The sequence below is a fragment of the Mastigoproctus giganteus genome, chromosome 6 (assembly GCF_048544385.1).
Source record: "Mastigoproctus giganteus isolate SK-2022 chromosome 6, ASM4854438v1, whole genome shotgun sequence".
NCBI lineage: Eukaryota > Metazoa > Arthropoda > Arachnida > Uropygi > Thelyphonidae > Mastigoproctus > Mastigoproctus giganteus.
The window spans coordinates 45104669-45124958 of NC_143580.1; the positions used below are offsets into that span (position 1 = coordinate 45104669).

Sequence of the window (20290 nt, forward strand, 5' to 3'; positions counted from 1 at the left end):
TATACAAAAATTTCTTTACTTTATACAGCATGTCTTTGCCATCTTTTCCTACTTCTGAATACACCATGAATTGTCAAACTAATAGAATTTATCCGCAAAACGATCTACGCCTCCCAAACACCTCATTCATTTCACAACTGTACATGGTCTCAGTTCTAAGCTCAGTAATGTCCATTTCAACTCAGTCTTCCAAACCTCATGTACTTTTTCTCACAGAATCCCAGTTACTGGTTGATTCAACTGCTCCTCATCTCAGTTGTCTGAATTATTTGCTGCAAGAATCCTTTCACTTTAAAGATGGTATTTGTGCATATGTCTGTTCTGATATTCACTGTCAGAGACTTAGTAATTTGGGATCTCCTTTGGCTTAAAATCTCTCTACCACATTCTGTCATATTCGTCTGTTGCCTCCATTGCTCTCCCAACTCCACTAATCACTTAGAACTGTGACCTTCTCCAGTCCAACATTCCTAACAGTGAGGTAATTTTCCTTGTTGATTTTAATGTTCACAATCCCACCTGGCTGGGGTTTTGAAAATAAAATCAACAAGGAAAATTATTTTCAACAAGGCTTCCATTTTCTAGTCAGACGGACCGAGCTGGTGGAGATGCTGAAGCTTTTGCGATTACTAATGATCTCTCATAGATTGTTCATTTACCTACCAGAATACTAGACAATATCTCACAAACATCTGGCATTCTGCTCACAGCAATTATCTTCCCATTTACCGAATTTTCCGGGGCGCCTCCGTAGCCAGGTGGGCAGGAGCAGCAGTGCGTAGCACACGCTTCTAGATTAGACCGGTGTTCGAGCCCATGACCGCTGGCTTCCATTTTCTAGTCACATGGACCCTGCTGGTGGAGATGCTGAGGCTTTTGCAATTACTAATAACCTCTCATAGATTGTTCATTTACCTATCAGAATACTAGACAATATCTCACAAACATCTGGCATTCTGCTGACAGCACTTATCAAAAAATTGGCTGTATTCATTTCAGCATATACAGTTCCAGAATAATATTTGTAAACAACAGGATTCATCAGTGACTAATTACTTTAGACATCCAGTTTCTTCTCTCACTAGAGATGCAATAATGCTAATTACAAACAGCTATCTCTGGAGGGGAATACGGCTCCTGTTTATCCTGTGCATTACATTAGTTAAAATTTTTTTAAATAACAGCACACGACATCCTTTCTTCGACTAGAAATTGCACTTACGATAGCGAAAACTGCTGAGGGCTAAACTTTATACAAAAATATACATGACCATTTTAAGGAGAAATTACGTGACTTCACTTTGGCACTATGATAGGCGAGACAGTTTGGTTTTGATTTAGTTTTCTTAAAACACAGTAAATTCTAGGGCATCAGAAATAAATACATGGCAAAATCTCTAAATCAGTAGGACAAAATTAATGGCCACCAAAAGAAAAAATTATACAGTTGAAGAAAAGTTAAGATTGTCTAAAAACTAAGAGTGGCAAAACAAAATGCGTATAATTTCTCAAATGTGGAATTTCATAAGGAATAATCTGTGGGTGGATGAAAGAGGAAGAAAAATTTTGTTCATTCATAGACTCCATAAAAGATGAAATAGGCCTCAAAAGAAAGATTGCAAAAACAGTGTTTACCAACTGTGTGCTAATGCATTCACGGTAGTGAAAATTTTCATTTTTCACTACCGTTAATTGTGCAGTCAGATATGAAGTTCTCTGAGCAATGCAGACAGACTGCTAGGACAGCTCATGGTTTTCCTAATGATATACAGGAATTTTGTTAGCAGGGATAAGGAGGTGATTATTCCATTATATAAGGCAATAGTCAGGCCACATCTTGAGTACTGCATACAGGTCTGAAGGCCTCATTTTAGGAAGGATGTGGAGCTGCTGGAACGAGTACAGAGAAGGGCAAGGAGGTTGCTGAGGAGAAAAAAGGTTGGTCTTACGAAGAAACACTTCATTTCTGCAAATTACAGCATCTGGAGACTAGGTACCTGCAAGGCGACTTGATCAAGGTGTTTAAAGCTTTGGATGGAGTCAGCATGCTCAGTGCTGATGGGATTCTTCCTCTTGCTTAGACCACATACACGAGGGGGCACAAATGCAAATTGAGGAAGGATGGTTGCAGTATAGATGTGCGGAATTTGCCTTCAGCCAACAGCTGGTTAATTGTTGGAACAAATCTCTGTCCGTTTTTTGTGGAAGTTGATAGCTTAAATACATTCAAGGAAGAACCAGGCAACTATTGTAAGGAATGAATAGGTAAAATGGGAGATGACAGTTTTTTTTTTTGCCTGATGCTTTCTTGCGTAATTTGCCACTGCTAATAGTAATGCTAACAGCGATGTGGATCAGTGATTATACAAGTGGTTCCTACAGAAGCATAGTGAAGAATACTGATAAGTAGAGTAATTTTGAAAGTGCAGACACTTAAGTTTTATAAGCTAATTGGTGGAGATGATGACACATTTAAAGCTTCTGAAGAGTGGATTTGCAGATGGAAGGCTCATCGTGGGATATCCCAGTTTAGTGTTGTAAACAAATTTGCATTTAGGGACATTGTAGCAGCAAAAGCATTTCCTGAATGTCTGTGTAATAGGTATGTATAGGTATAGGTATGTTGAGGGTCTGACGGCTCCGGGGATTTCTCCCATCTCCGCGTATGTTCTTTGTATCGAGTGACAGTACCCTGTCTATGCCAGAGGTTTAAAAATAATGTATGGGTCATGTGGTATGTAGTTTGTTGTGCCCATTGTTCATCCGGCCTGTTGGCCGCCGGGCCCCCAGTGGGACCCGGCGTTACCATACCTAGCGACGGGGACGCCGGCCGGGTGTACCAAGAGACTAATTATACTCTGGCAGGTCCTGCCACTTACTTTCCTGGGATTTCGGTGACGAGGACCTAAAATAAAGGCTGGAGTTATCACTAAGTTGGAGTTATCGGTTTAAGTAAAATTGCATTTAGAAAGCGCTGCGTGGGGTTTTACGCTGAAAGAACTATTTCTTGAGAGCCTAAAAGGTCGGGCAAAATTTGATGTGATTTAAATTTGGACATGTGGGGCAGTCGCTGTACAAGAGAAAGTGTTGGGAGGGGAGGGTGAAGACTGGGGGGATGAAATAGGAAGAAGAGGGGTCGGATAGAGAGGTGACCCCCCCATTTTCAGTGGGGCATGCCCATGCCCCACCAGAGTGAAAATATGGGGAGGCGAGGAGAGGAGAAGAGCAAATACCCCCTCCCCCTCCCTGAAAAAAAAAAAAATAAATAAAAAATAAATAAATAAATAAAACCGCACAAGGGAGTGCAGTGTTGGGTCGATAGTAGGCCATTCAAATCATCCTAAAGTCTTGTCTTTCTGTGGTATTGTGAGTTTTTTGCTTGTGTTTTTACTTGTTTGATCTCCTGCATTCTTTCTAGTTGGGTTGCCTTTGGTATATTTCTATCATTGTTTTCCTTCTGGAAAATAGATCCTGGGCATATTGACTGAGTGCCTTGTAGTCCTCTTGAGTGTCTAGCAGTCTGGGTTCTTGGTTGTCTGGGATATATTGGATTGACGTTATTAGCTGTAGTCGCAGGTCGTCATACAAATCACACTCAAACATTAAGTGTCTCCAGGACTCCGGGTTGCCACAGGGACAGTCCGCGTTATTTATGATACCAAGTTGGTGAAGTTTAGCTTTAAACGGGCCGTGTCCTGTAAGGAGGAAGGTGGTATTTCGACCAGGGTGAAACCACACTGGCGCCTTAGGGTACAGCTTGGTGACAATGGGGAGGAATCTTCTGGTCACTGCACCTTTTTCTGTGTTGCTCCATCTCCTCTGCCAAATCTGGATGAGGTGATCGGTGATTCTTCTCTTCTCATAGTTGCGGTCATTAGTGATGTCAGTGGTGAGGTCATACATCGTAGCCGATGTGTTTCTGGCAAGATGATAGAGCAGACCACAGCGGGTAGCTTCGAGATCCAGGGGTAGAACTCCTACCAGGACTTGGAGGGCAGCCATGCTAGTCGTTCTAGTTGCTCTTGATATGGTAAGGAGGATGGTCCTCTGAATGGTTTCGAGGATCCGTTTATTCACTTCTAGTGCCGTCCTCGCGTACCAGACAGGAGAGCCATATGTGATGGCAGGGATGAAGAGAGCTTTGTAGTACAAAGACAGGGTAGTACGTCTGAGTCCCCAGTCCCTGCGAGTGACTCTAGCGAGGAGGGCCGCGTATCGATCAACAACTGTGAGGAAACAGCACTGTACTATAAATTCCTCGACCAGTCACTGGATATTAAAAGGGCACTCAACAAAGTGGCCATGAAACTAACAAAGGGATAATTACTATGTTACTGTGTGCAAACAAGACTGGAAATCACAAGCAAAAGCCATTTTGCATCAGTAAAAGTCGAAGTCTCTGGTGTTTTAATCAACATGAAATCTCTACCTGTGATTTATAAAAATAGCTCCAACACTTGGATGAAGAATGATATTTTTGCTTCATGGTTTGAAAATGAGTTTCTACCATTGGTCAATATGCCACTTGCTTTCCAAAAAACTTGAAGAAAAGCCTCAATTACTGTTGGCTCACTTTCCAGCTCATCCTTTGGATGATGTCCTGAATGGAAAGATGGCAAGATCAGAGTTGCATTTCTGCCAAGGAACACAACTGCACTAATTCAGCCATGGATATGGACATTTTTCCAGCCTTCAAACCCTGTTATCATGGTGAGACTACTTGCTGGTATTATGAACTCAGAAATTCATGTTCTAGAATTTCTGAAAACGTTACCACTGAAAGGCATAGAATACAAAATTGGATTGAATTAGTGTGGGAGAAAGGAAGGTCAATAGCAATTGAGAACGGCTGGAAAAAATGTATTGATAAAAAGAAGAGATCACCAATAATAACCTTGAATTAGCAGCATTTTCAAAAAAAGAAGCAAGGGCTGCTTGTTGGTTACAGTTTTGGAGCAAATGACCTGGCTGCTTGGATTGAGGTGGATGCAAAAGCTCCAGTTGTTTATTACTTAGACGAGGAAGAAATTGCAGCCTCTGTGAAGAGTGGAAAGACAATCGACAGACAGAGGGCCAGTGACAAAGGGAGTGACTCAGAAGATAATGTGGATGACTTGTGTAAAGAAAAAGCACCAGAAATTAACAAAGTGCTTGAAAACATCAGTGAGATAATTGTTTGGTTAGAATATCAGAGTGATAGTGAACAATCTTCATTTATTGCATGTACTGAAAAAAAATGTTGTCATCAATTCTGGAAAACTAAATTACATGGCTGTTTCAGAATGGATGCGTGAAATGCAAGTCCATAACATCGTTGTATATTAGTAGAATATAAAGGCAATGATATAACATTTAATACTTTGTCTTTTAGTCTGTAGACTCATAAGACATTAATTAGTAAATAAAGTATTTATTTTATTTCACTGTATTATATTAAGGAACTTAAAAAAAGAAGAAACTAAATTTAATGTTTTCATAAAATAAACCATAGAGAATGAACCTTTCAGTAATTCGCTGCTCAGCAATGCAGATATACACAATTTATGTTCAAGCAAAAAATCTTTTTTTTTTTTTTTTTTTTTTTTTTTTTTTTGTGTGCATGTGTTCCTATTATCCAGTTAGTTCTTGGGTTAATGGAAGAAAAATTGGCAGTTAATTAATAAATAAAATGCTGAAATAGTTTGCACAGGTTAATAAAATAATATAAGAATATGAAACACCCTGTAACTAGTCTGGGAAATATCAAATTTTCTTTAAAAATACTTTTAAAAAGTAAAAACTGCCCAAAGTGCAAATAAATTGTAATCAAGTGTTTTTGCTAGTAAATTATACTCTTCCTTGAAGAACTAAAACTAAAATTGTTTCCTGGCTTTTCTGTTTATCTTAATACTTTTATCTATTTTCTTTTTATATTAATACTTTTCTTTTTTTTTTTTTTTTTTGTTTATTCTTAATACCATTTCAAGTTACTATAATACTACTGTGGGTTAGTGTTAAAAATAAACAGAAATAAAAGAAGGCCAGGTTACTGCCCCTGCCTCCATCTGGAGAACCAGTAATCTGGAAAAGTTCTTTCCATGGTGAAATAGGGAACAAACAATCTAAAATCCAGAAATTCACTTGGATCACAGACGAGACTATTATAGGCAAATCATTGGAGGGTATGAAGAGGTTTTTTTTTTTTTTTTTTAAATTTTTTTTATGATTTATAAGCTTCCTTTCTTGCATCATTTGTTATTATTCATACTAATAAACATAAGAAACCTGATTCTGTCACAGCAAAATGCCAAAAGCCTGACATACAGAATCCATGCTTATAACCCTCCTCATTATCCATTCTACACAAGAGCTACCTGTTGGAAACCCCTTGCCTTTTATATTGCAAAAATGTCTAAGAAAGTGCAATAAGAATTCCCAAGGTAGTTTACCTGAGATTAGTTGGCTTACTAGTTGAAGTTGCTACTACTTGAAAGCTTGAAAAATTACAAACGCTCACAATGTTTAGTTGGACCTCCATTACTGTCTCTCCACACTCCTCCCGGAATACATGAAGAGTTGTCGTTACATGGTGGGATCTAATCAATCTATCAGACAAAAAAACTGAAGAAAGAACTGCAAGGTCAAGGAGTGATTAATGAGACAAATCATGGCAAATCAAGAAGCAACCTTAGTTCCCATGCAGAACATAACATTCTTCAGAGGTGCAGCTGTTTGTGCTATATGTGGATCTACTGGACATAATCTAACTATTCCAAGGAGTGTGTCCTCTGGAAACTAGTATCTTGTGTTTGGGTAGTAATTGATACTCATCTAAGGTAACTCTGAGATTAGTATCAATTACCACCCTAACACAAAGTAACCATCCCACCAGCAAATCTCTAGTTCAATGGGATAAGTCAGTATTAGTCACTGTGACCCTAAACCAAGCTCTAAAGTAAACTCAATAAGGCAGTAAGCTTTATTACAAGTGTAAGCAATTCAACTGCTGTTTATAACAGCAGGTTACTGGTATATCTGTCATTCCACGCAAACCATGCTACACTAGATAGCATGAATATTGAAGGCAAATCATACTGAGATTACAAAATTTTGGAAATATTTCCAAAACAGGAATTGGACACAGAAAAACCATACTTCCCCCAAAAAAGGAGGAACTTAAAACTGAGCAACAAATCCTCAGCTCCTCAAAAACAAACCATGTTTCACTAAATTCAAATAAGTGGAACTGTAGTGGTTACTGCAGTGATTTGAGTGATATATGAGATCTGCTTGCACAATATGATCCCATTGCCTTCTGCCTGCAGAAAACAAACCTAACAACTGGTAACTATCTCACTTTGGAACTATGTAATACCTTGGCAACAAGATACCTTCAGATGCAATTGCACTAAAGATGCTTCTTAAGAAAGTCACAGCTTAAATCAACATAAACAATGATCTTACTTTAGTTTCACTATATCTGTCCCCAATCAGTATACAATGAATTCTTTAATCAAGAAAGAACCTTAGTTCCCATGATTTAGAACCTTAATTTTAGAGAGGTGTACATAGTGGTTGAGCAGCAGTTTTTGAGGAGCTCGTTTCCATAAATATTAAACACAAACAACTTAATTACATCTAAATACAGTGGAACTTCTCTGTTACGAACTTCTATTTAACGAATTTCTTTATATTACGAATTTTTTTGCAAAACATTGCACATTGAAAAAAAGTAGTAGTAGTGGCATGTGATGCAAGAAAGCAGTGTATGAGCTTTTGCAGCATCAGCCAAAAAAAAAAAAAAAAAAAAAAAAAAAATCACACCATTCCCTCCAAATGCCTGTCCAGTTCCTCCTTAAATTTATTTAAACCTGTCAACTTCCACAACGACAGATGGAAGTTTGTTCCAGCAATTAACCACCCACTGGCTAAAGGCAAATTTCCGCACATCTATTCTACATCTGTCTTTTCTTAATTTGAATTTATGCCCCCTTAGGTTCGTAATCTGAACAAGTGGAAGGATCCCATCAGAATTCAGCGTGCTCAACCCATTCAAGGCCTTGTATACCTCAATCAGATAACCGAGCAGGTGCCTAGTCTCCTGCCACTGCAATTTGCAGAACTTAAGCCTCTCTTGGTAAGAGGATCCCTTCATTCCCCCTCACCAATCTTGTTGCCCTTCTCTGTACACGCTCAAGTAAATCTACATCCTTCCTAAAATGAGGCCTCCAGACCTGTACGCAGTACTCAAGGCATGGCCTGACCATTGCCTTATACAGAGGGACAATCACCTCCTTCTCCCTGCTAGTAAAATTCCTATATATCATTGACAAAACCTCATTACCTGCCCTGGCAGCCTGTCTGCATTGCTCAGAAAACTTCATATCTGACTGCACAATTACTCCCAGGTCTTTTTCATTTTCTACCACCTTAAGTGTAGTACCACACAGTTGGTATGTTTCTCTGGGGTTACTTCTACCCATATGCAGTACTTTGCATTTGTCAAGGTTAAACTTCAGTTGCCACTTCTTAGCCCATCTGCCCAAATTATCTAGATCCCTTTGCAGTAGCACACTGCCATTACTGTCATTAACAACCCTGCCAACCTTTGTATCATCTGCAAACTTCGACATTAAGCCTGATATACCTTCATCAATATCATTGATAAATATACAAAACAACAGTGGACCTAACACCGAACCCTGTGGAACTCCACTAATAACATTAGTCCACGAAGAGCAGCACCCAACAATTACCACCCTCTGTCTTCTCCCACTTAACCATCCTTTAATCCATTGTAGCAACTTACCCTTAATACCATTCTGCTCCAATTTGTACAATAGTCTTCCATGCGCAACAGTGTCAAAAGCTTTCCTGAAATCCAAATATATGATATCAAAATTATTTTTTGCATCCAGTTCCTTTGTAACCACATCATAATATCCTATCAAATTTGTCAGACTTTCCCTTAAAAAACTCATGCTGTGTCTGAATTATTGCTGCAGTCGTGTCTAGATGATCCTGCAATGCATCTTTAACCAGTGACTCCATTATTTTATCCGGAACAGAAGTTAAACTAATTGGTCTGTAATTACTCGTGTCACCCTTCGATCCCCCTTTGTGAATTGGGGATACATTTGCACATCTCCAGTCCGTGGGGACCTCCCCTGAATCCAAGGATGCTCTCATAATTATGGCTAAGGGTTTGCTTAGTTGCTCTGCCGCCTCCTTTAATATAACTGGATAGATCCCATCCACCCCAGGTGCTTTTCTTATGTTTAACTTCAACAATTTCTCCTCCACTTTGCTTTCAGTTATTAGAAAATCATTAGTATCCTGCTACAATTTGATAACCTTCTGCCATTTTCAAACCTTAATAATTCCTTATGTGTGAATGTAGATGCAAAATACTCATTCAGTTTGTTTGCTATCAGCAGGATCATCAACAGTTGAACCATCGATGTCAAGTGGACCAATCAGATTCCTCCCCTTCCTTTTAGAGTTTATTTAAGTAAAGAAATCCTTGCTGTTTTTCTTAGCATCTTTTGCCATGGATTTCTCGTAATCTGCCTTCGCCTGCTTAACCTCCTTTGTGACCTGATTACAGACTAGCTTATATCTGCCATAGGCTTCTGAGTTGCTTGATAATTTATATGCATCCCATGCATTTTTCTTCTCTGTTACGAGTCTCATTAATTCATTAGATAACCATTTAGGCCTAAACCTTGAACAATATTTCTTAATAGGTATGAAACTTTTAGTAGCATCCACGATTAATTCCTTGAATGCTTCCCACTTAGAATTTACTGTTGGTAACATCGTCAGTTGATCCCACTGTACAGAATTTAAAAACTGTTGGAGACCACTGTACTCACCTTTACGGAAGAAAAAACCCTTTCCTTTACCCCTGATGGTAAATCTTTAAGTAAATCCCACGTTAGTACACTGTGATCACTGCCACCTAGTGGTTCCTTTATCTGCAAATTCTTAATACACGAATGATCACTGCTGATAACCAGATCAAGAGTATTACTTTCTCTGGTTGCCTCTCGAACATGCTGCTGCAGAAAACAATCATCCAATAAATCCACAAAAGTCTGACTAGTGTGTGAGTGACCAACCCACAAGTTCCAGTCAATATTTGGGAAATTAAAATCCCCCATTATAAGACATTCTGATTTACTAGCCCACTCTATTTCTCTGTACAATTGTTCATTGTACTCATTCGAGTCATTAGGCCTATAACACACTCCTACTCTTATTTTTGCTTTCGCAGTGCTTATGTCACACCAAACTGACTCAACAGTGCACTGTTCATCTGTATCAACTGGATGCACTTCTTTTGATTTTATGTTTTTCTTAATTAACAGCATAACATCTCCTCCCTTTCTATCCTGTCTATCCTTTCTGTACACATTGTACTCCCCAAATTCCAGTTCAGCATTCCTTATATCTGTGTGACACCACGTCTCTGCTGTCCCAACAATATCCGCCTTTGATGTCTTGACCAACACTTCAAATTCATCAAATTTATTTACTATGCTTCTAGCATTGGTATACATGCAAGCATACATACTCCTATTTCAGGATGACTGCCATCCGTCCCTGAAATCCCCAACACCCCACGCTCCAGGTCGCTACTTATTCTAATAGAAGTTGTGCAAGAATCACCTTCACCTCTGCCTACGGCTACTGTTAAACTATTAGTCCTTGTATCCCTCCAAGCTATCAGTTTTCCGACCCACCTAACACTGCCTCGATAGCATCAGCAAATATTCTTGCACCCTTTCTATTTAAGTTTATCCCATCCCTATAGAAGCAGTCTCTCCTGTTAACAAGTACAGTCCAGGCTGAAAAAAATTCTACCCCTTGAGCCTTGCACATTCTTTCCAGGGCCGAATCGATCGACAAGGCTCTCATCATATACTCCCTTCTGTCGTGTCTGGGCAGAATTGCAGACACTTTCAAATTCAACCCTAATTCTCGGCTTTTGTTCAACAGTGACCTGTACTTGTTAAGTAATTCTGCCAATCTCCTATTCTTAATATCATTAGTTCCAACGTGTACAACTATATCACCTTTTGTGTCCTTAAGAAGTGTTAGTCTCTCTATAATGAATTTTTTAAAAAAATTAGTAAAAGCATTTTTGAAGATTTTCAAGCATGTACTGCTAAACAGCCGCTCAAATATACGGCCCCCTTCCCTCCGAATGTGCATTAGCATCTAGAATTAATCATCCTTTTAGTGAATACTTGTTGCGATTGACGCCCGTAGGACGGTCTTTGTTACAGTTATAAAACCAAATGGGTTTCTTAAAAGTTGTCTTAAACTTTACAATACATAGGGTAGATTTGTAAATTGATATTGGCTCAGGGGAAAATGAAATTCGCTGCTTTAAACCTTTAGCATGCGGCGGCTGTAATACATAAGAATGCTACCATAGTCGGATTTTAGTAACGCCTACTGAGTGACATTCACTTCTCACCTCAACCGTATCTTTCACTTCTCACTTCAACCGTACCACGTGACCTTCCTGTCAATCATTATGTGATATGTCCATTCTCATCTAACTGGACTTCCAGTAGATGGTTTTCATGAATTTTTTTTCTGAAAAGTAACATACAGCATACATTAACCCATAAATTTTTTCTTTGTGTGAAATTTATATGAATGAAAACAGAATAAAAGAAATTCACAAAGTCATATATTTCTTCAAAGTGATTGATAGAAAAGGTCACATGATACTGTTGAATTGGCAAGTGAATGTCATTGAGTAGGCAGTACTAACAATTCACTATATGGCCAGCGCACGAAGTTTGCGGTGTGTGTATCGGCAAGAGCTGCAGTCGAGTAATTTTTACAATTGCAGAAACAATGTTGAAAAGAAAGTGTTTAAGTATTAATGATAAAGTAAAGATTCTTCGTGATATTGACCAGAGTTTTAAGAAAAAAGATGTTGTGGAGAAATATGGCATACCTGCAAGTAGCTTATCTACCATTTTAAAAAATCGAGAATCAATTTTAAATGCAATTGAAGGAGCAGACAAGAAGCGAATTAAGTTGTGTATATGCGAAGATGTTAATAAAGCTGTTCTAAAATGGGTGCAAATGATACATGAAAAGAATATACCAATATCGGGTCCAACAACAAGCTGTGAAATTTGCACAGTCCCTTGGACATGCAGAATTTAATGCGAGCACTGGGTGGCTAGATAAATTTAAGAAGTGCCACAGAATTGTGGAAAAGGTTATTTGTGGAGAAAGTGTTAATGTAAGCGAAGAAGATTGCAACAGTTGGAGGAACAATACCTTAAAGAAGATTTTGGAAGAATATGAACCTAAGGATGTTTTTAATGCTGACGAAATGGGTTTATTCTTTAAATGTTTACCGAATAGAACACTTGCTTTTAAGGATGATAAATGTTTTGGCGGAAAACAAAGCAAAGAATCACTGTGCTAGTTAGGGCAAATATGACAGGAAGTGAAAAATTAAGACTTTTAGTCATCAGAAAATCAAAAAACCCAAGATGTTTTAGAGGCACAAAATCTGTGGAAGTTGACTACACCTTTAATAAAAAAGCATGGATGACAAGTGATATCTTTGAAGACTGGAGATTAAAACTAGACAGGCGTATGACAAAAGAAAAAAGTTAAATCATGTTGGTAACTGACAACTGTCCGGCACATCCTGCCAGTATTTCTGCCAAACTTAAAAGTGTGAAGTTGTTGTTTTTGCCATCAAATGTAACATCAAAACTCCAGCCAATGGACCAAGGCATTATTAAAAATTTTAAATTTCATTATCGAAAGAGAATAATAATGAAGATTGTCAATGCTTTATCAGAAAATAGAAACTTGGAGGTTACAATTAACATTAGAGATTGCATCTCTGAACTGGCAAACGTTTGGACAAACGATGTCACTGAATACACTATTCAAAATTGTTTTTCAAAAGTGGGATTTGCATTGAATACAGAAGTTGAACAACAACTGGACGAACAAGATGAATTGCCCCTTTCACAACTGAAAAACTTTTGAACATTATTAGAATTGTCTGGAAACATCGAAAATGAAACAACACTGGATAGTTATGTTTATGTAGATCAACATCTGACTAAAACTGACCAGGGGCTCACATCTGGTGAGTATGGGCTTGTCAAACCCAGGGTCCTGAGCTAGATATCATCACATCATTCTTCTCTTTCTTGGTGATCTCTCTCTCTCTCTCTCTCTCTCTCTCTCTCTCTCAGGGTAATGTGGGAATTTTTTTTTTGGCTGGTGCAGCATAAGCCTCAGGCTCCCTTGCACCATATGGCTAATAATAATAATAATAAAAAGATGAAATACTGCTGAGCAGTGTTAGATGCAACCATGATCACGAAGAAATTAATGACACATCAGAACAACCCGTAGAAAAGCCAACTCGCGAATAAATGATTACTTTTAAAACGGTTCGTATGGGTCTATAGTTTTATGAAAATGTTCCTGATAATGTTTTTAATTCTCTGAACAAATGTGAGGTTTTCTTTGAGAAGCAGACAATTTTTTAATTGTACTGTGCAAACGAAAATTACAGATTTTTTTGAATTTGTGATACTTACTGGTGAAAATTATGTAAACGTAATTTAAATAAGTGTTTTTGAAATAAAATACATTAAAAATAAATGTAGATTCATTTTCATTTTCTAATTAAATAACAATTTTTAATAAAAAAGATATTCTCTGTATAACGAAATTTCTCTATAACGAATTTTTTCACTGGATTTATCGAATTCGTTATAGCGAAGTTCGACTGTATTTATAATGACCTAGCTTCTTTCATCCGTTTTTGTGGGTAGAAGGATTTTAAGTGCATGAATAATGCAATAGTCTTAATTCTCCCAGCAGAACAAACTTTCTTTGTAATGCATTGCCCTTATATTTTACTACTTTCAAAAGATAACTTTAGCTGTATTACAAACCTTAAACTGGATTTGTGTACCATATGGTAGCTTACATTGAACAACTTCTTTCCATCTGTTTTATCTGCACTTCACCGGAGACAACCTGCTGCCTGATACACAATCAGTTAGTCCTGAAACAAGCTGTCATGGCAGCATCATTTTTTAAACAAATAGCTGATCAAACTGTCAGCAAGCCAACTCTTTGAAAATAATGCAATACAAGGGCACCTCACTGAAAAAAAACAGATTAAAGGACACGGCGGTAGCCCTCTTAATAATAATAAAAAAATTTTAAAAAAATGCCCCCCCCCCCTTTTTTTTTTTTTAAGGCAAATGTGATCATTGATATGAGTGCTGGATTACTACTTCAATATTTCTGGATTGTAAAATTTTTTTTTTTTTTAAATGTGCCATATTTAAAGTATTCCGAATTCTTAATTGCTGGATTTTAGAGAGTTTACTTTATAAGATACACTTTTGCAATCATACCGCCTTCTAGAAAACTTTAATAGTTACTACCCTTTAAGGATCATGACCATCATCTTATGATAAGCCATATCAGTACCAGCATCCCCCACTTTTCCAACCAAATTACAGAATTGTTTTTTGATAAAATTGATTGGAGTCAATACAAGCAGCTGGCAGTACAAGAGGAAAAGCAGGTTAGAAAATTCTCTACAGACATAGCAGAGCATATATCTAACCAAATACTAAAGTTAGCAGCTCTAGACATACCAAAACAGCCCATAAAAATTTCTGCAAATTCAAGAATATGGTGGCTAGCTAATTTTTGAAATGGGGTTTGGGAAAATAACCACTCATAACAACTGCAATAAATACACCTGTATACAAGATCACACCTGAAACTGTATACAGCCAGGCCTCGCATAATGTGTTTGATTAACACGTTTTTCACTTACCATGATTTGAAAAAATGATACCACTTTTTACTTTACGCGATGCAAATTTCCAGTTAACACAATCTTTTTTATGTGATAGTTGCTAAAGATTCGAATCGTGCACTAAGCATCTGATGGCCAATAAACAAGCCTTTTCCCTCTGCCCCACCTAAGTGTGTTACATCAACCATCGGAAGTAGATGTGTCATATGTTTGTCTCCTGCTAATAAACTAATGTGCAGACGCATTTAAAAATTCTAATTTTCTACCCCTGTTAATTATGGATAAAAGAAAGAGTGAAAAACAACATGATTGCAATAAAAAAATGAAAAGTTATTACTTTGGCTGAAAAGCTTGAAGTTATTAAAAAACACAAAAGTGGCGCAAACCATACAAAAATTGTAAGAGATATAGGATACAGTGAGTCTACCATATGAACTATCTTGAGTTGTAATGACGAATATAAAGAGAAAGATAAAGTTTCATCAACTTCTTTTGTTTTACAAAACACCAGAAACAGAATTCCATTATCTAAGGACAATATTGAGAGCAAAGCTATTAAAATTTTTACTAAGCTCAAAGAAACGAAATATCAAGGGGAGACTGAAATGTTTGTTGCTAGCTCAGGGTGGTTTGAACGTTTCAAAAATCGAGCTGGACTGCATAATGTTAAAGTAACAGGGGAAGCTGCAGCCAAATTTCTTGCAGAATTGCAAAAAATCATTCAGGATGGTGAATACGACAATCGGCAAATATTTAATGTTGACGAAACGGGCCTATTTTGGAAACAGATGGCAACTTATTTGGCTGCAAATGAAGCATCATAACGTGAATATAAAGTCTCAAAAGATTGACTAACGTTTTTATTAGGAGGTAATGCTGATTTTAAATTGAAGCCTATGCTTGTGTACCATACAACAAAATCCTAGGGCTTTAAAAGGATACAGCCATTGAACTCTTTCAGTCATTTTGCTTTCAAATAAAAAAGCATGGTTGACCAAAGCCCTATTTTTGAAGGTTGATTTACATCTTATTTCTGTCCAACAGTTTGAAGCCTATTGCAAGAAAAATAATCTTACTTTTAAAGCTCTGTTGCTTTTAGATAATGCACCTGGACATCCTTCTGCACTTGGGTGACTTAAATGAAAATGTGAGTTTTTTTTACCAGCAAATACAACTTCATCATTGCAACCCATGGACCAGGGGATGATTGCAACTTTCAAAGTTTACCATCTCCGTAGAACATTTGCATAGGCACTTGAAACAACAGGAGACAATGCAATTTCTGCATCAGAATTTTGGAAAAAATATAACATGCGAGTGTCCATTGAAAATATTCATGCAGCATGGGAAGAAGTGACAGCCAGCAATATGAGAGCAGTTTGGAAGCATCTTTTACCCCATTGCGCAAATGATTTTACTGGCTTTAGAGGAACAGCATGCATATGAAGAAACTGAAGAAAAAGAGTGTGAGCCAGATGAAAATATTATCGCAAAGGAGATAACAGTAAAAGAACTAGGTGAAATCTTTCGTATCACAGAGAACCTTAAACAAAAGGTAATGGATGTTTATCCTAACATCAAAAAAAGCATGTTATTTCGCCAGGGCCTAGAGAAGCTGGCTATTGGAAATTGTATGATAAAAAATTAAAAAAAAGAGCCAAAACTGTTCAAATGGCTGTGTTCAGATAGTTTCTTCATTATGTATTTTATGCAATAAATATTTAATTCTATAATTATTTTTATTATCTTTTACATGGTATACAGTTAAAAAGTTATTTAAAAGATATTTAAAAAAATTTTTTATGGACATTCCTGAAGGTCATGGACCAATTATAATTTTTCCTATTGATTATTATATTCGATTAACAAGTTTCCATTTTGCGTGATGCACTTGCAGAATGAATTAATTGCATTAATCAAGGCAAGCCTCTATGCAATCAAATGTTCAGATGGGACAGAAATAAAGTATTTTTTGATATTGCTATTGTTGGTTGTAGTTTTTTGTATCCTGTCCTTAGCTTGTACCCTAATTCGGTTTGTTGTAGCAAGGGGGTAACCCCTGTTTAAGAATCTGCTGGTTAATATTTGTATTTCTGAGCCCAAAGCAGGTTCCGTTGTTGAATATTTATAAGTATTGAGAAATTGATTAAAGATAATCGATCTTTTGTAGGTGAACGGATAATAGCTGTTATAATGCAGAAGCATACCAATGTTTGTAGGTTTACGATAGATGTTAAATTAGATTTTATTCTAGTTCCGAGTAAGTGTGAAATTTAGAAAATTTAACGACTTAGTATCTATCTGTATTCTCCCTTTCCAATGTAAATTTGAGTCTAGAATGAATATTATTAAACAAATGTAAAATGCCTTGGATAGTGCTACTATCAGTAATAACTAGAACATTGTCTAAATACCTCCCATATGTGATATGGGGTAGAAAAGGCGTAAAATGTATATGCTCAGTCGTTGAGAGATAATCTCAGATATTAAGCCACTCTGGCTTAATCCCATTGGCAAACCAAAAATTTGTTTTACTTTGTCTCAAAAAGTGATATAGTTGGCTTCAACTAAGAGTGCAGGAATATTGTATGTTCTGGTGTTCATTTCCTTTAACTGAGCCATAGTAATGTAGTCATTACTAATGGCTATTTTTATAGCATGATAAAAATAAGTATACACATACTTGGGTAATTTGAGTGGAGAACATGTCACACACAGTAAGTTGATTTATAATATTAAATTTAATGTTATGATGGCTGTTGATACCATCATAAAATTAAATTGTACAAAGTGTGATCTCACCCTTTGGGAATACAAAGACATTTCAAATTAGGTGCAGTGCAGTAGTACTTATATATATATATATATATATATATATATATATATATATCAAGGAAGAAAATGAACAAAACATTTTTTGTGCTTATCCATTTGACTACTTAGTAATCTAAATTACGAGTTTCATGGATGATAGGTAAGCAACTGACTAAACAAGAAATTTTGTATTCAATAATAAAATGTTAATCTTCTATAACTGTGTGGTGCCTAGGAGATTTCAGTTTTTGTGTGAGTGTTTTCTCCCTTCCTGTTGTTAGTGGGACCATATCCTCCTCTCCCCCCACAATATTCCCCTTAATTTTCTATAAAATCTTCATTTGAGGGTGCTGAAAATGTGAGCAGATGTTTTCCAAAAACAAAATGTGAAATTGCAGTCAAGGCTTGAGAGATTATAAGCTCCAAAATGACTTATGAATAACCATGGCAAGCATTTTAGCAAATGCTGACACACTTTTGAAAATTGAATAACATTGATACAGTATGTTATTTCTCCAATTTGTGTTGTTATACAATAATTTAATATCACTTCATTATTTTTTATTCCTTTTGTGTTATTTCTAATGAATATTTTTGGTAATTTTTGTTGCTATTTAAAAAAATCATGGGTGACAAGCATGCTAGACTTGCAATAAAATGATTTTCATATTAATATTATAAATGGCATGAGTAGTAGTGTGATAATCTTCAGTGAAGATTGTTCATAATGATTTCTTCCTAACAGAGTTTAAATTTGCATGTTATTATCACTTTATGAAAATGGCAGACAGCAAAATGCAGCATAGCTGTTATTCTACTGAGCTAGCAGTGTCATTATCAAAAGAAATGCGTGCAGCTGCTTTTTGCTGCATGCATTTTTTACAATGTACAAAAATTTTGGAAATAGAGAAGGAGAAATATTAAAATATATAACTAAAGTGAGAACCAGTGAATATTCCACCTCTCACAAAAGGAAGATAAAACAAATTTCTTAGAAATAAAATATTAGCAAAATTTAATTCAAAGGAAGAAGGTAACTTGATTTATGATCATCTCAGTATAATAATGGCCAAGAGAATTGGTCCACTGTTTCAAGTGTTTATGCACTAATTAAGGTGTGTTGTGTTACATTATATGAAATCATTTGGAACCATAAATGCTTTTTTTACATGCAAATTTATTCCAGTTTTGCTATCTCCTGAGGGTTGCATATATAAAATTTTCATGAGACATCAACTTTTCAGGTTTAACAGCTGAGCACCAAATACTTGTCAGTTATCAAGCTTGCATAAGAGTTTTATGCTGATAGCCCCAAGTCTGCAGTTTCACACTGCAAAATATTTATCAGTTTTCTCACTCGGAAGCACTTGGAAGGTTAATATAAATAAAATTAAAGTTGGGGAAATTCTGCATGTAAATAAGGTATTATTTGACAAACTGCATTGTATCGTTAACTGTTGTAAGACTATCCTGAACAAGATGTAACTGTTTATTTGAACTTACTGTTTTTGTATTTAATGATCATAACACAACTGAATATGTTAACAGCGCCTTCAAAGACAGCCGTTTTAGTCCCATCACCCAGGAAGAATTTCAAAAACTCCATGTTTCTGTCTCAATTCTTCGCCATTTTGAAGATGGACAGGACTACTTGGACTGGGAGGTTAGGTGTCTTATGTATTTTACAAAGTAATTATTATTTTTCTTTCTTGATCTAGAAGTTATATATTTATTTCTTAATTCTATTTATTGTTCATTTCTGTAATATGGCTTATAGGAGGCAGCTTAATGTGACTTCCAGTTTTTATATGAACAATGTGTTTGATGTGCCATTTGCTTTTGCTATAACATTTTCATATGTGAGAAATGAAATGATAATCTTTACTTTTCGTGACAGACTGTCAAATTTTGTTCTGCATTTGCACTTTTCCTACTGTGAAAGCATACAAAAGTAATTTGATGAACCTTAGTTTTAAAGGAAAATGCAATAAGATATTAAGCATGGTCACATTAACAACGAACACAGTTATTGGAAAACAAGCTTAAGAAATTTATATCTACTACCTCTCTCTGTCTCACAAAGCTAAAACTGATGGTTATAAAAAAATCAGTGGGTGCACTTGCAAAATAGTGGCACTTTTGTCCTTCAAGGTAGCATCCCTCTATATCAATGCATTGTTGCGAACATCACTGGAGGTTGTTGAAGCAACTTTCATGAATATTGTTCATACAGTCACAGTTGTTTGAATGTGTGCAGTGTCCTTATAGTGATGGCTTTTCACAGCTGTTTTGAATCATGGGAACAGTAAGAATTCCATTGGTGACAAATCAGATGAAATGGTGAATAAGGTAAGACAGTAGCAGCACCATTAGAACACCCTTATAAAAGCTTTGATTAACAGTTGTACTTGCAGGTACAAAATGCTTATCCTTTTGCAAAAAAAAAAAGTCAACAGGGGTTTCACTTTAGTCTTGATTTCAAACCTTTATCAAGGTAGGTGATAAGGTTCCTCTTCATACTTGACTCTGTAGCCTCATATATTGGAAGCAATAACTTTCATCTCTAGAAGTAATGAAGATGGTGTTCCTTTTGTTGGGTGTCAACCTCATAATTCCCCCTCGCACATCTTTGGTCAAAATTTTGTGACAACT

General features: G+C 36.5%; 1 protein-coding gene across 1 annotated transcript in view; it reads left to right on the forward strand.

Annotated features, from left to right (window-relative positions):
* The window catches only part of LOC150084217 (nuclear protein AMMECR1-like), a 174493-nt gene that overhangs the window by 67801 nt on the left and 86402 nt on the right, over positions 1-20290 (forward strand). Inside the window, exon 3 of the mRNA XM_090375105.1 lies at positions 19187-19301. Within this exon, the coding sequence (XP_090231231.1) occupies positions 19187-19301 (115 nt within the window). The remainder of the gene's footprint in view (positions 1-19186; positions 19302-20290) is intronic.